At 43.1% G+C, this 16816-nt stretch overlaps 1 protein-coding gene across 1 annotated transcript in view; it reads left to right on the top strand.

The window, feature by feature from the left end:
• Positions 1–16816, top strand: part of LOC109318769 (formin-F-like) — a 57725-nt gene that overhangs the window by 6679 nt on the left and 34230 nt on the right. The window contains exons 2-3 of the mRNA XM_019548162.1: positions 11461–11592; positions 16188–16274. Of these exons, the coding sequence (XP_019403707.1) occupies positions 11461–11592; positions 16188–16274 (219 nt within the window). The remainder of the gene's footprint in view (positions 1–11460; positions 11593–16187; positions 16275–16816) is intronic.

Below are 16816 nucleotides of genomic sequence, written 5' to 3'. Positions count from 1 at the left end.
GTGCTCTCACCTTCCCTGGAAATCTTCAAGAGGAGACTGGATAGGCACCTGGCTGGGGTCTTATGACCCCTGCCACTCCCAGTGCTTCTTCCTGCCCATGGCAGGGGGTCGGACTCGATGATCTGTCTAGGTCCCTTCCGACTCACTGATTCTACAATTCTATGATCCTCCCCACTCTCTAAGGTGGGCAGATTTTAAAAGGGTGCAGATTTAATTGCAGAGGGCAGAGCTGCATGGTTTTGGGGCTCTGTGCATCAAGATATGATTTTTCAAAAGCTTTGGGAGCATCCCCCCCCTTGCCTCATATTGTCCATGCCATTTTTCATGCCATCTTCAGATGGGATCTGGAGCACATGGTGTCTAGGTCAGGAAAATCCTCATCAGATTTCTTATGATGAGCACCTTTTACTACAGAGGGTTTCTTCATGGGTCTTTCACTTTGGTATTTCATCGTAACAGTAATGCTGAGGCTTCACAATAACCAGCCCAGCACGGCGATGAAATAGCAGGTGCTCTCTTGGAGCTGGGAATTTTCAAATAACATCTTTCTTTTCTGGCACCAAAATATTCTTCACTCTGGGCTCTGTTTGTTTAATATCTGGCTATATTATTGGTATTTGTTTAGTATCTGCCAGTCATTTTCTCTTAAAATCTGTACTTGCAAAAAATAGTAATGAAGCCATCCATGCATTGCATTCAGATCTTGGACTTCGTTAAAATGCAAAACAAATATGGAAAGACTCTAATGAGACAAAGAGAAGTCCCCTTCTCCCCCCAGTGCAAATAACAGTGCAAGCAAATATAAAACTAAGTACAAGCACAGACCTACATCAGTAGAGATCTACATATTATAACAACACTGTTGAGCTTCCACAGGGAGTTTGCAGCACAGGTCTGAGGCAGTGTTTATATAGCCAACGACTGAGTCATTGATGTCAAAAAGAATAAAAGTGTTTCACGTCCTGGACCCTGAGGATTCATCCCTTCAGCATGTTTCTGCAATGGGAGGCAGACATGGGCTTGCCCTGTCTGTGTAGGTAGCCAAATCATAATCCACTCCAGCTGATGTCAGGGTAAAGGTGTTTTCCTAGTGCAGGGACCAGTTAAGGGCTGATCTAACAAATGCCTGAGCAATAACTTTGCACATGCAGACTGTCAGTTTCTCAGAGCAGATGGGCCAGATTTGCACGTAGACATTAAAAAAAAAATGCCTGTGCTGATTTGGTGCTGACTATCATGGGACTTAGAGGGTCAAACTGTGTTAGGTAGCTATAAATCCCGCTAAGCATCTTTAGGTACCTAAATACCTTTGCAAATCTTGCCCTGTCTCTTTTGTGAATGTGTTAAGGACCCTGCACCTTTCTATCTCTAATGGAATGAATAACAATAACTTATCCTTGGCCCACCTCTAGCTTCTATTGAAGCCAATGGCAAAGCTTCAGGGACTTCAATGGAAACAGAATATATTTTGATGACTATCAGCCTTCTATGAATAAATGTTGACAGATATTATTCAACCAGTTTTAGAGCTGGACAAATAATGCAAAATATTATTACAGACAAGTAATTTATTTGACGAATAGCAGCATTATTTGACAAATAATATTTGACCGTGTCTATAAATGGCTACAGAAGACAGTATTGCTAGCTAGGAATATCACATCACTCATCTGTACTGATATTTCATGTAAATTAACGTAGCTCAGAAATGAATGCATTTCAAATATCCCTTAGCCATGAAAGTCAAAAATTAATCTCTGGGAGCATCTGCTGCAAAGGGCCAGGTTTAGACATAACGTCAAAGAGTGCAACTTAGCTGATAACAGTGGGTTTGAACCCCTGTACAGCAGCTTCTGAATTTAGTGCTATAAATGGTTTCAAAGCAAAGCAAAACAAAGAAACAGCCCCCCAGTTCTCTTGTTCAAGGCATGGCTTGAAACATACAGGTAACGATGTGCATTTCATCCCCAATCAATAACTGCATTGCATCCTGGCATTTCTTTTAAGTTTGCCCTATGTACTTGTTTCATAGATGGCCCTATGAGCTGCTGCTGGAAGGTGTTAAGTCAAAAGATAACCCTCCCAAGGCTTTACTTCAAAGCCACTTCGGCCTTCTTTGCCTGAAAAAAACAGACCCTTTTATTGTTCCCTTAAGATTCATTTGAAAAAAAAATCACATTTTGAAGTGGATGAAATTGTGACTAGCTGTTGGATATAAAGAATCAGGCTGATATGCTGCAGTGCGTACTTCTTGCCCGTGTTTCTCTTGTAAGGTTGGGATACTTGTATATATACGTCTCGTTTCACTTGTAATGGAGAGATGTGATAATGCAGGATACGCTCTAGCTCTGAGGCTGGGTTTTCAGTTGTCATTAGTAGATCTAGACTTGTTATGCATTTTGCCCTTCTGTTTCCCTTTCCCTTTGGCAGAATGATGGCATCATCCCCTGCAGTGAAGGAAGTCGGGCATCGGTATTAATGCTGCCTCAGGCAGTACTAATACCTGCTCAGACTTCCCACATCCGTAGGACGGTATAGAGAACAGCTGTTACCTGCCTCTTTCCTATTTCATTCTGGCCAATGCCTCTCGTCCCTTGAAACACTGATTCCACGAACATCAGGAAGAAGAACATTCTGCTAGATGCTAGGAGTAGAAAGCAATCTGAAAATAAGCACTTCCCTCTTCTAGAGTCCTACAGCAAATAGAAACATTTGTCCCTTTTTTAGTGTCTCTTCTGGGCGTGTGGAGACGAAACGGGGGCCCTAAATTGAAGTGAAGGGGAGGGTGAGCTGCCAGTGGGCAGAGCGGTCCCTGGACTGCAAGGGGAGCTGGTGTTCCCTTCTGCGACAGTGGTCGCCTCGCCGCCCCAGGTGGCACCCGCCCGCAGACACCTGCACGTGCGGTCCCGGGGCGCTGCAGCCACCGGGCCCCCGTGCAGCTCATGCATGTGGGCAGGCTCCAAGGGAAAAAAAAAAGATCAGACTCACTGTTTTTCTTGGGCAGAGCTGCTTTCCCAGGCTGTTACCAGACTGCCTGAAGAGCCCCTGAGCTGCCTGGAGCCCGGTGCTTCACTCCACAGCTGTAGGGCAGCAAACTGAAACTCGAAGGAGTTTTAGTTTGCTGCACCCCAAGTCATTTAAGGCACAGTACGCTGCTGAATTTCCTACAATGGCTGGAATCAATGCACAATATGCTGCCGCTGTGTGTAAACCCTGGTGCAAAAGCATTTATCCCACTTTAAAGTGTTGTGCACACATACCCCGTGTCTACACGTGGCTTACTTTATGTTTGTGTGAAGGGGAAAATGCTCCTCTCAGTCAATGATTGGATAAAATTTCCCGCTGATAAAAATTAACGTGCTTGGGATTTAAAATAGGCTGTTTGCATGTGCAGTGGGATTTCTGCAAGATTGGTTCACTGTCACTGAAATTCTCACTCAGGACACTGAAGGATAATGTTTTCAGCTCTGTAAACCTGACAAAATCCTTCACTGGGTATCTTCCTTTTTGAAGTAGCTAGTACCAAACCCCACCGCCATAGACTCATAGAAAGTGAGGGTTGGAAGGGACCTCAGGAAGTCATCTAGTCCAACTCCCTGCTCCAGGCAGAACCATCCCCAATTAGATCATCCCAGGCAAAGCTTTGTCTAGCTGGGTCTTAAAAACCTCCAAATTCTACTACCGCTCTGGGTACCCTGTTCCAGTGTTTTACTACCCTCCTAGTGAGAAAATTCTTCCTAACATCTAACCTAAACCTCCCTTGCTGCATCGTGAGACCGTCGCTCCTTGTTCTGTCATCTGCCACCACTGAGAACAGTCCAGCTCCACCGTCTTTCAAATCCCCCTTCAGGTAGTTGAAGGCTGCAATTAAATTTCCTAAATATCCTCTTCCCTAGACTAAATAAGCTCAGTTCCCTCAGTCTTTCTTTGTAAGTCATGTTCCTCAGCCACCTAACCATTTTTGTTGCCCTCTGCTGGACTATCTCCAATTTGTCCACATCTTTTCTGTAGTGGGGGGCCCAAAACTGAACATAGCACTACAGATGTGGCCCCACCAGTGCTGAATAGAGGGGAATAATCACTTCCCTTGATCTGCTGGCAACACACCTACCAGTGCAGCCCAGTATGCTTTAGCCTTCTTGGCAACAAGGGCACATTGCAGGCTCATTTTCAGCTTATTGTTCACTGTGAGCCCCAGGTCCTTTTCTGCAGAGCTGCTGCCCAGGCAGGCAGCCCCCAGCCTGTACTGGTGCATGGGATTGCTCTGTCCTAAGTGCAGGACTTTGCATTTGTCCTTGTTGAACCTCAAGAGATTTCTTGTGGCCCAATCCTCCAATTTGTCTAGGTCACTCTAAATTCTAGCCCTGCCCAGTGTATCTATTACTCTCCCCGGCTTGGTGTCATCTGCAAACTTGCCATCTTCCAGGTTATTGATGAAGACAGTGAACAAAACCGGCCCCAGGACCACCCCCTGGGGCACTCCACTTGATACCGGCTGCCAACTAGACATGGAGCCACTGATTACTACCCCCTGAGCCTGATGCTCCAGCCAGTTTCTTATCCACCTTACAGTCCATTCATCCAACCTTTACTTCTTTAGCTTGCCTGTGAGATGTTGTGGGAGACCATATCAACAGCCTTGATAAAATCAAGGTACACCACATCCACTGGTCTCCCCACACCCACAGATCCAGTCATCTCATCATAGAAAGCAATCAGGTTGGTTAGGCATGACATGCCCCTGGTGAATCCATGCTGACTGCTCCTAATCACCTTGTTTCTCCCCCAAGTGCTTCAAGCTGGATTTCTTGAGGATCTGCTCCAGGGAATGAGGTGAGGCTGACTGGTCTGTAGTTCCCTTGTTCCTCCTTTTCCCTTCCTTAAATTTGGGCACTATATTCTCCACTTATACGGGACCTCTCCTGAGTGTCCTGAGTTTTCAGTGATGATGGCCAGTGGCTCTGCAATCTCATCAGCCAACTCCCTCAGTGCCCTTGGGTGCATCCCACCCATCCCCATGGACTTGCACACATCCAGTTTTTCTAAATAGTCCCTAACCTATTCTTTTGCCACCATTGGCTGCTCACCACCTTCCCAAGCTGTGCTGCCTGGTGCAGTAGTCTGGGAGCTGACCTTGCCTGTGAAGACTGAGGCAAAAAAGGCATTGAGTACTTCAGCCTTTTCTGCATCCTCTGTCACAAGGTTGCCTCCCCCATTCAGTAAGGGACCCACACTTCCCCTGATCCTCCTTTTGCTACCAACATACTTGTAGAAACCCTTCTTGTTACCATTCATGTCCCTTGCTAGCTGCAACTCCAGTTGCACTTTGACCTTCCTGACTTCATCCCTGCATGTCCCAGCAATGCTGTTATACTCCTTCCAATTTATTTGTCCAAATTTCCATGTCTTATAAGCTTCCTTTTTGTGAGTTAGTTTATTGAAGATCTCGCTGCTAAACCAAGCTGGTCTTCTGCCATACTTGCTAGTCTTCCGCACGTTGGGATGCACTCTCAGTAAGGCTTTCTTAAAGTATAGCCACCTGTCCTTGGCTCTTCTCTTCCTCTGCCCATGACACACACCCTAGCCATAGACCATCATAGTGTAGTCTGTTTCTGTTGTGTCAAATTACCTGCAATTCTGGATGCTCTTTGAATCGCTGTCCCAATTTTGTTATGATCCAAATACTGGGCAGAGAAGATAGGATTGCACATAGAATGCATAGACAGGTCTTGCACATCCACATGTTTTCATTGCTTTCCTCAATTGAGAGAATAGGGGTTTATTTTCAAATCAGATTTGTACCCATCTAAATCCAAAGCTTTAGTGGATGACATGAATTTCATGTTTATAGGAAATAAGCAGCTTTAACTTGGTGGCAAATGGCATATGTTATTAATGGAATTGTTACACATTTCCATAATGTGTATCTTCTACTATAGAGACACTTTAATTTTTCTTTTCAAAGCAGTTTTGAACCTCATATTAGAATGTTACGTCTGATTGCACTGGTCACATCCCGTTAGAGAACGTATCATGGCCTGACAGTGACATTTCAGCAGATAATTTGACAAAGCTGTTTTGCTTTTAGGAAAACCAAAGCCAAACAAACAAAAACTGAGCATTACAGACACCGTGATGTGCTGAGAAAAAAGCCCCACAGATACAGAACTATAAAGGTCAGGATATGCTACTCGAATCTTGTTTGCAAGTGAAATACCATGCTAACGTGACTGTCAAAAACAGCAACCAGCCAGACAGACTGGTGACAAATAATTTTAATACCTCTCATCAGCTGAAAACCTCTTTTTTTCCTCCTGTGTGTGTTTAAAGCATTTTATATATGTGTAATGAGAAGCAAAGCAGTGGCATTCAAAGCACAATCATGCTATTAAAAATAACAGGATCAAGCACTGGGGTTTTGTGCTCTCTCTGGGGAATGCATTAAGTGGAAGCAGCTTAATTTAGTAACTAATCTCCTGAAATTTATGTCTTGCTAAATTGCTTGCTTCTCCATTGCAAACATTTGTCTTCATACATTATTAAGAAAATTAAGAGAAGTTTCATGTTGTTCTAATGTCTTTGGCAAAGTCGGCACCCGGCTTTAACAAAGACTTCTACTAGTCCATAATGTAGCAGGTGAGAAAAAATATGGAGGAGTTTTGGCTGCACAAAAGATCATGCACTTTTCTGGCCATGTAACTGAAGTGAGAAAATATCAGAACTTTAAAAAATGTTTCCAATTCTCACATGAAGGAATTTTTTTTTGACCAAGTCCTCCCCAAAAATCCCAAACTGCAAAATACTCCAAACTTTCCCTAATATTACATCTCTTCCCAGATTTCACGCAAATGTAACTGATTTTAATGAAAATCCTTTTGGGAATTTTTTTTAGTCCAGGATAGATTAGTTAGGACCCTTTAGCTAGGTATAGGCATTCAAAAGCCCGAGGCAGACTCAACCCACAGTATGCAGTTTTCTGTAAGCGGCATAGTTGAGATTGGTAGCGAACAGAAGACACATTTGCCCTTTAGTGGGGGGCACAAATCTTAGACTGGGTTCTGCCATTTTTAAACCAGCTTATGCATGCCAGACTTCTGTTTTGCTATGGGTATAGGCTGGTGTTGTGTCCCAAACTTCTGTTCTGTTACGGGTGTAGACCGATTTCCAGTCATGTATACTGGTAAAAGTGTAGTGTCTGTACCTGGCCATCCTGATTCAGGAATCTGCCCCCTTCACAGCCAGAACTTGAACCCAAGTGCTTTACATCATGGGAAACAAATTTAAAAGTGTCTGTTCCCCCCACTCAAATGGAATTATTGTGTTCTTTTCAACTCCAGAAAATGCTACCTAGTTTGGGTAGAAATTGGGATTTATGTACACCTATTGTGCAGGCATGTAATGTAGTAATATGAACAAAACCAGATATCTGTAAATATATCCAGATACTTGTGTGCTTACATTAGGATTTGACCAATTGAGGTGAAATCTTTGTCCTACTGTGTTGAATGAGCATAGTGCCCCTGGGACCAGGATTTTACCTCTGGACTATATATCCATGCAAAATTTTTTGCCTCAACAGTTTTGATAACATTAACCAACTCCCTACAGGGAAAGACTTTCCTGTGCCAATGTGATATTGCATTTAAGTGACAGAATTTAGCCTTAAGGAAACTATATATATATATTTAATGTACATATACCTAAAGTCCTGTTTGTTTACATAGAAACTGTTCAGTGGGGAATTATCTAGGTAAGATATAATTGCATACAGTATCTGTGTGTTATAAATATATAACCATTTAAAATTCAAATATAGGATGTGGCGCTCACAGTAAGAAATGTATGTGCCTCAGCAAATATGAATGAATTATCTGACTGCTTTTATTCTTTCCTCAGAGCTCTCTTTATAATTTGGAGGTGGGAGCTATACCATTGCACAACTTTGTATTAGCATGGAAAGCTCTAATTCTTAGAAGCAAAATACTGTTTATTTGTTTTTTGTCCCTGTGTTTTTGCTGGAGATGAGAAATGCAGTGTTTATGCGGATGCAGTAGCTGATGTACAAGTTCTGATATAGTCATGTTAAGTGTGGTTAGTACAGTGCGGCTATGAGTAACACGTAGTCACTAGTCAGTAGATGCTGACCTCTGCATTGACATATTATAACCCAGGCCTGTCGCAGCGGACTGGCATTAGGAAATAAAAATTAGAATGCATCGTACCTAGGAACCAGAGGGAGGGATTTGTATTGCCTGCTACATGCTGCTGAAAGGGTTTACAGGAAAACTGGTGGATGTTCACCTGGCTCTCACAAGCCCAAGAGTGTAACTGCCATTGTGGCTTTTGCTGCTGGCTGTAGGTGGCCCTGGAGAAATGCACATGGGTTCAAATAGCCCCTGACTGGATGCTGCTCTGGTTCCTGGAGCCATGCCAATTTGGGAGGGTGGAAACACGCTCCCCTCAGTGGCTCTGGCTTCTGTGCAGGACTTGCTCCTGTAACGAATCTCAAGGGCTAGGTACAGACGTTCAGAAAGCCCAAGGTGGAATCGATCTGAGTTGCATGGTTTTCTGTGAGCTTTTCTGTGAGTTTAGATCGGTAGTGAACAGAACACACGTTTGCCTTTTGGTGGGGGAGCAAATCTTAAACCAGGTTCCACAATTTTTAAACCAGTCTGTGTGCCGAACTTCTGTTCTGGTACAGGTATAGCCCCATTTCCATTCACTTATACCAGTAAAAGTGTAATGTCTGTATCTGGCCAAGCCAACTGTGCTGAAAACTGGAACAAACAAAACCACTGGAATCCTTGAAGGGACCTTGGCGGGGAACAGAAGGATTTTTTTGGGGCCAATTTTTTGCCTTAAGGACACTGAGAAGTAATAATTCCAAAACAAATAATTCCAAAACAAAATCCTTATCTGAACTATTCAGAAGAGTTTAAATTCTAAATATCATGTTTATTTGCAATTGCTATGCTCTTTATCTTTCACATTTTGCTCCATGTTGACAATGAGACTTGACCTGATCTTTTTAGGAACTGGATTCCTGGGGTACCTACCTTAGTGCAATACTGATGTGTGGGAGGTGTCAAAGACAATTGGAAAATATTTAAGAAAGAAAAAAAATCATGGTGGATGTTTCCATCTGCGTTGGTTTGTGTATTTAAAAAATGCAGCACAGACTACTTGACAGATACCCTTTAAAGCAAAAGGATTTCTGCTGGGAATTCTTTTGTATGGCTTAGTTTGGACCTTAGATGGAGTAGTCAAGGCTAGCTACACAAAAGGCCATGGGTGTCCTACTGTTGAGCATTGTGGTAGCTGGGCCTCATAATAGAACCCAAGGCCTTCAGAATACTTCATGCTTCAGCATGTGATTCCCAAAAGCCACTGCTCTGCACAGGAAGCCACCATAGGTAGACAAAAATGCTAAAGATAGTGTCTTATTTTGTTTCTCTCTGAGGCTTAGGTGGCTTATTCTGGACTTCTGAACCTTCTGCTGGAAGATGCCTTAGCTTAATGGTGGCCAACCTGCAGCACAGGTACCCTAATTGGTATGGGCAGCCTCTAGACGTGGCATATTGGGAAGGGTACGGGCAGCACAATGGTAGATAGGGCACAGAACAAAGCAGAACAGCAGAGTACTAGGGGTGGGAGAAGCAGGCCCTATTTGATTTTGATTCAGAGTCGACCCAAATCAGGGACAGCGATTCGAGTCATTGATTCAGATCACTGTCCCTGATTCGATTTGGCTGAATCTGAAGATTCGATGCTGATTCAGAGAATCAGTGATTTGGACGTAGACACAGCTTTAAATGTTTTTTCTACATACCTCAAGGTACCAGCACAGCTCGTGAATGCTGCATACTGGGGCTCATGGAGCATCCCACAGGAGTGTGGGGGGCCCTCCACGTGCTCGGTGGCGAACCTGGAAATGGAGCCGAAGTACTTCCAGTTCACTTCCAGGTCTGCTGGGGAGTGCGCTCTCCCCCCGCACACCTCCCTGGCTCAGTGATTGGCCACAGGTCCCCCCCCACCGACCCAAGAGGCACCCGTCACTGAACTGGGGAGGCATGGGGGGGGCAGTGCACTTGCCAGCAGACCCAGCAGTGGACAGGAAGCGCTCCTGGTCCACTTCTGGGGCTGCTGCTGAGCCCACTGGGGACCCCCCCCCGTGCTTCTGTGGGACACTCTATGAGCCCCAGCATCACAGTGTTCACGAGCTGCCTGCTACCTAGAGGTATATAGAAAAAACATTTAAAGATGTCTCTATGTCCAAATCACCGAATGTTTCCGAATCAATTTGGAGGGTTCTGATTTGATTCTGAGAGATTAAAGGGTCCTCTGATTTGATCTGGATTCAGAGATTCGACCACCGAATCAGGCCGAATCGAATCAGGGACTGAAGCTTTGGGCAGCCCTACAGAACAGGCAAGGAGCACAAGGCAGGGAGCAGACAGCTGAGCAACAGATCAGGTAAAGGAAAAAGATTGGATTGGCACGTAGGGAGTGTGTGGGACTATGTGCCTGCCACACAGTGGTCCCCACTGCCTCAGCCCTTTCAAAAAGTGCATAAGTGTTCAGGGGTTCCTTTCAAAAGGAGCCCATAATATAAGCAGAGCAAGAGGACTTAGGCACTGAGCACTACGAAGAATGAGGAGCCTCTGGACAGGCCCACCCGATGCACTGTGGACACTTTCTTCCTCAGCATTTGGGACTGGGCACTGTTTAGGATATTAGACTCTATTAACCACTGATCTGCTCTGAAATGACAATTGTCTATTCCTTCTACAAACAGAAGTAAACGCCTGTGAAAATGTTTCAGTAACAATGTAAGCCATTGCAGTTCCAGGCAATTTCCTTTTTTGCCTTCTTTGAGTCTTATCTGACATTAAAACCCCCACAAGATGCATTGAAAAGGAAGGAATTATTTATGTGGAAGCAAACAGAGAGTGTCTTCTTGTTTGTGCAAAACTGAAATCAGTGTATAAGTGCTGTATTGTTAATGTATTTCAACATATTGCTGGGACAGTCGTATCTGGATTGTATTTCTTTTTCCATTCACCCTGCACATTGCTGATTTGCTTTTGCATTGTTTGTATGCGATACTTCATGCCACAGGTAAGACACAGTCAGGCATAAAAATTGATATTCTCACTTCTTGCTGAATTTTCCAAGTTTAAAAAAAAAAAAGATTTCCTCCCAGCAATTTTAGTTCCAAGTACTACCACCCTGTATTCTGAAATTGTACAAATGCCAGTATATTTGATATCTTGTAGGTTCTCACTGGGCTTCAAAGGAAGATTATATTTGCTGGGCAGGTTGTCGATAAAACATAAAATATGAATGAAATTGTAATTTTATGGCAGCTGTTGTAACTGTAACTGTCACAAGCACTGTTCCATGCTCAATAGCTCGGTGAGAAAACACTCCTTAAAATTTCTTTGTTGATTTGTGCTGTAGCTAAGCCAGGAAAAAATCCTGAAAATTATGAACATGGTGAAAAATAAAGAACTGAGCATTGAAGGAGCTTTGGATTTGGCCCAGAAAGAGATGTGTACAGAAATGGAAGGTGCCAAATCATCACTCCAGATGGTAAGATGTCTCCTTTTATTTCTTGTGCTATGATTTCAGATTGAAATACTCTGTCCTGTAAAATTGATGTGATTGGCAGGAGGGTGTGTCTACACTGTAGTCAAGGCTGTGATTGCTACTCCTATAGACATTTACAACTTAGCTTTAACTATCTGCTCTGGGTATCGATAGCAGTATGACTGTGGAGGCAAAGAGCTTAGCTTAGGATCTCCACCTGAATATCTAACCCATTCCCAGATGGGTTTTGCAACCCAGAATGAACCCCATGTTGCTGGAGCTCTCTTGCCATTAGTACTGGAGCTGGCTAGTCTAAAGCTAACTCATGTGTCTGCAGGGGCTGCAGGTTATACTAGGTCCCTGGTGATGTGGCATAACAGGAGACATCATGGTGCTGTGGACTCTCAGCATTGAAAGAATCCTCAGAAATGAGATCCATTGATTTCTGCTGCAGCTTTGTAATGTCAGTGATGCACAAAGCAGCCAGGGATCTCTCCTTGCATAGATAGTAGTGTTAGCATGTGTGGGTACACTGTAGTCGAGCTGTAAGAGGCATATCTGGGAGAAAAGTTATCAGGGCTTTCCCCTGGAAGTGGCCCCAAGGAATTGAGGATAGTCTGGTATAAACTGGAGCTGTTAAACACTCCCTTTGGGTCTGATTTGGTTCCTGATCAGCCAGGGATAATCTGAATCTCAAAGTGATTCCCAAAGCACAGAATCTTGTGTTGGGCCTGAGGCTCTAGGCTTGCGTTGGATTTGTTTTTGCTTAGATCAGGTGGGTCGGCCCCACCCCGGCAGGTTCCTTGTGAAGCACAAAGTTTATCTGCCATGAAAGCCTTTGTGGTTCACTGTAAAGAAATGAACTCATCAACAGTTTCCTCTTTTGCTCATGTGCAAATGAAATAAGCTGATACCATGTGGCTGAGACAGGGGTGGGAGCTGATGAAGGTGGGTCAGAATGAACCTAAAGCAAAAGCTGCATGCTACCTTCCTGAAAGGACCGGTCTTTGACACACACTCCTTATCCTTCAGTTGATCTGGCTTCCTCCCAGCTGTCACGTTCTTTCAGTGAGCAGGTCCTTACTTCTCCTCTCCTCAGTCTCGCCTTCTCCCTTTCCAGGTCCTTCATTTCTTCCTGGTATCTTCTGTCACCACCTGCCTAATCTCAAGTCCTTATCTGCCACAATTGGTCACCTTCACTGAACTGAGCAGTTTCCAATATTATTTCCTCATCTGCTAGCCCTCTAGGAGGGGAGTCTTAAAACCAGCACCCTGTGCAAACATCTATGGGAACTATTAAAACCTCTTCCAATGTTAATGACACAATCAGAAAATGTTTCATGCCAGAGAAGCTGATAGTGACTTTAAAATATGGGTGTCATGTCCTGAGAACTCTTCTAAATGCCTTTTGGGTTTGCTTTTTAATAAGTTTCTACAGTACTTTTTAAGTTCTCTGTTTGCATAAGACTCATCTAGAAGAATTAAAAAAAATCTGCAAAGAGAGAGTTGAGCTCTGCTTGGCAGAACAGCTCGAAGCAGCTGGGGGTTAAGCTGGGTCACGTGGGACAATATGGATACTATTTTATCAAAGTAAGGAAAAAAAGGAGCTACATTTTCTTTATCAAGTAATGAAACGGAATGAAGTTAGAACTAGCAGTTGGGAGCCTAGCTTTTGATGATCCTTACTTTTTTATTTTATTTTACTATGTTCTTATTCAGGCAAAAGAAATAATTATCTTTAAACTGGGTGCTTGTAGCTATGACATTTATCAGTTTATTTCCTACTTACTGCAGCTTAACATTTCCAGACTATTTTCTGCAGAGGCATCTGCCATTTTGTAAGTCCTTTTGCATAACTCTAAAAAGTAATTTATATTACAAATATATGATTGTGTATACCTGGAAAAAGTGTATGGAAAAAACACACTGAGGGCAGGAGTTTATAGAAGAGATGTAAGGATGACTGAATCAAACATTACAGGCTAAATGAATGACTCTCTTTAATTTTATGACTCTAAAGAGGCTCTGTCAATATGAATTAAAACAAAAGCTAAGTCTGTGTTGCAAAGGAAGTCCCCTAAAGTGAATTATTGTTAATGGAATGGGACACACAGAGATTATCTGTTCTAGAAATAGTGCTTTATCAAGGGTTCCTCCTCTGTGGCCCACTCTATTGTTGTCTGTGCAATAATTATGGGAACTAAATCAAATTTTGACCTACGTGCGTGTGAAAATGCAGCAGCCAGTTTCACAGGCCAGATATTAAATTGTGCTTTGGCATATCAACATCAACTGCAATATCATCTTTTCTCTGTAGTTCTACTGCATCCTGTACCATGGCTTGATGAAACTGTTTTTCTCCCAAGAGTGATGCCCTCTTTGTTTGCTACTTAGTCTGGTTAGCAGACTGCCTACACAACTGTATTATTTTAAATGCTGTTAGTACAGTTGCATCGTCTTGGTTCTTACCTTATTGCATGCTCTTTGAATTCTGTCTCTTTCTACTTCTATCTTCCACTTCCTCATCTCCTCTCTCATAACATTATTGTTAGCTCCTGTTATTTCAATAGGATTTACAGAGAGGTGGTTAGCCATGTTAGTCTGAAGTTAGGCAGAAGGTAGGACAGTTGACACCTAAGAAACTAAGTGGTTCACAGGGGCACGAGTTTTGTCGACAAAAACCTACTTTGTCAGATGTAGTGAATGCATTGACAGAAAGAAGGGTTTTATATAGGGGAGAGGGACAAGGACAACAGAATGCCTCTGGTAATCGCTTACAGTCTGAAGACCTTAGACACCTCAATACTGACCTCCAAAACTTTCTGGAAAAATGACAACTGTCTTCAGGTAGCCTTGGGGAGCAAGTGTGTCCTGGCTTACAGACAGCTCCCCAATGTCAAATGATGTCTCTAGCAATAGATTACCTAACTCCAGTTCTCATCAAGTTTCCAGGCCATGCTACAGAGCAAGTTGCTAGCTAGGCCCCCACATCACTGGCCATATCATCATTGGCCCAACAAGATAAAATCATGGAAAAGGGATGGTAAGGACCTCAGGAAGTCATCTAGTTCAACTCTCTGCTCAAAGCAGGACCATCCCCAACTTGATCATTTTAGCCAGGGCTTTTGTCGAGTCAGGCCTTAAAAACCTCCAAGGATGGAGATTCTACCACCACCTTTCTAGGTAATCTGTTCCAATGCTTCACCACCCTCTTAGTAAGAAAGTTATCAACCTAAAATTCCCTTGCTGCAACTTGAGGTTGCATGAATTATAATATCAAGGTCCTTTCGCATGTTCCTCCACCAACATCATATATGACATCACCTGCTTACAGTGCCCTTCTGCTGCCTACATTGGCCAGATGGAGGCAATCCCTATGTCAAAGAATAACTAGGCACCAATTCAACATCAATTCCAGAAACACAGAAAAGCCCATGGCAGAGTATTTTAACCTTTCTAGATGTTCCATCACTGACCTCAGAGTAACTGTCCTTAAATAAGAAAACCTTTAGGGCTCAGACAGAAGTGCAGCTCTCAGCTATAATTCAGAATGATTCCCACAGTGCTCTGAGTTACAGCGTTACCCCGGACCAAACAGAAGTTCACTGTTGGTTCCAGGAGGGAGGAAAATCTAGCTGTGGGCTGGGAGCCTGCAGCCAGGTTCCCGTAGCAATGGCCAGTACTTGCTATTTTCAGAATGGGAGCGGGGAAAGGCAGCAGAGGGAGCTAGTTCTTGGTGCTGAAGGGTAGGGGGGGTGAAATGGAGCCCCTCCCAACCGTATGGGGGGGAGCTGCAATACATCCATCCCACTCTCTGGGGGGGCTGAAAACCCCCCAGACTGAACTCCCTCTGCTCTCTTTCCCCCCTCCCATTCTGAAAACAGTGACAGGCTGGGAGCTCTGTAGACACAAGTTACAAAAGACACTACATTTTGTAACACCTTGATGTGATACCTCATACAATACATGGCCAAGTTTTCACCCAGCTGGCCATTTTTGAAGCTGTTTGCAGCTGTGCACTTGTGTTTGGTCACAGCTATAAACTGCTTTCTGTGGCTAGATCAGGCGAAAATTGTCACTTCCATTTGCACCCTTAAAAGCCAGTTTGAACACAAGATTGGGGAACAACAAATCATTCACAGACTGGAGGGTATTAACTGTGGTTTTAACAGGAACTGTAGGTTATTAACCCATTTCCAGACCAGCTGTTAACTCCAGTATCCCCAAGGTGTTAACTGCCTTGTTCATCTCCTTTGATCTAATCAATGCTGTTACTTTCCCTTGTATACATCCCTTTTATCTGTCAGTCTATTTGTAGTAAGGTGAGGAAGTAGGCTGTTTCCTATGAAAGCTCATGCCTGTCTGAATCCATTAGTCTAAGATGCAACCATGCTCTACCTTTTTGCTTTCAATAAGATTTGTGGATTTTAGTGCTTCTGAAAATGAGGCCACTGCGGTACTGTGCAAAGCCTCAATTATTCTTTCAACACCTTTTGTCGAGGGACTTCACCTATGAATCTCAGTAACTTTCACATGAACAGGAATGAATGTAAGGAAGAGAATGAAAGGATTTGGCTGATACCAGTTATGTTTTCCAGGATTTGCAGGATTCGGTGCCTGGTCTGCAGTTCAACTTTAGTATCTACAAATATAGAAGATACAGGTGGCAGAAACGAATTCTGCAGGTAACTTTTTGAATATAAACTCTTGCCTTCGCAGGGTTATACAAAAATACAGAATGTACAGTAAAAGCATAGGGGCTGTAATGCATTCTGCAGTCCAAAATACTGTCTGAATTAAAATTCACTGGAGAGAAATAAAATATAATACCAACTCTCTTTCTTTTAGGCAAAAAGGACTATGGGATTAAAATCTTAGACACCCTCTATTGAGGAATTATAACCTTACAACTATGTAGAATGAACATGAAGATATCAGAAGCCTCTCTCACCTCCAAACTACTGTGACAAAAATATTTGATTTCAGTAGATACTGTTAGGGAACTGTTCTTAGTTGTTAAGTGTTAGCTAAGATTCATACATCATAACTATAATGATGTACTGTCAAAGGAAATTCTAAAAAAGTCATCATCTTATAATTGCCAGGTTGTAAAGTAAGGGAGAGATTTTCAAAATGCCATTTAAGGTCAATAGAACTAGTAGCTCCTAAATCCCTCATGCTTTGTTAAAAATCTTTTCAAATTAATGACTTGAAAAGCATGAGGTAA

Source organism: Crocodylus porosus, unplaced genomic scaffold (genome assembly GCF_001723895.1).
Source record: "Crocodylus porosus isolate Cpor-Errol unplaced genomic scaffold, CroPor_comp1, whole genome shotgun sequence".
NCBI classification, from domain to species: domain Eukaryota; kingdom Metazoa; phylum Chordata; order Crocodylia; family Crocodylidae; genus Crocodylus; species Crocodylus porosus.
The sequence above is the reverse complement of the archived record's forward strand: the minus strand, read 5'-3'. Positions and strand labels throughout refer to the sequence as shown.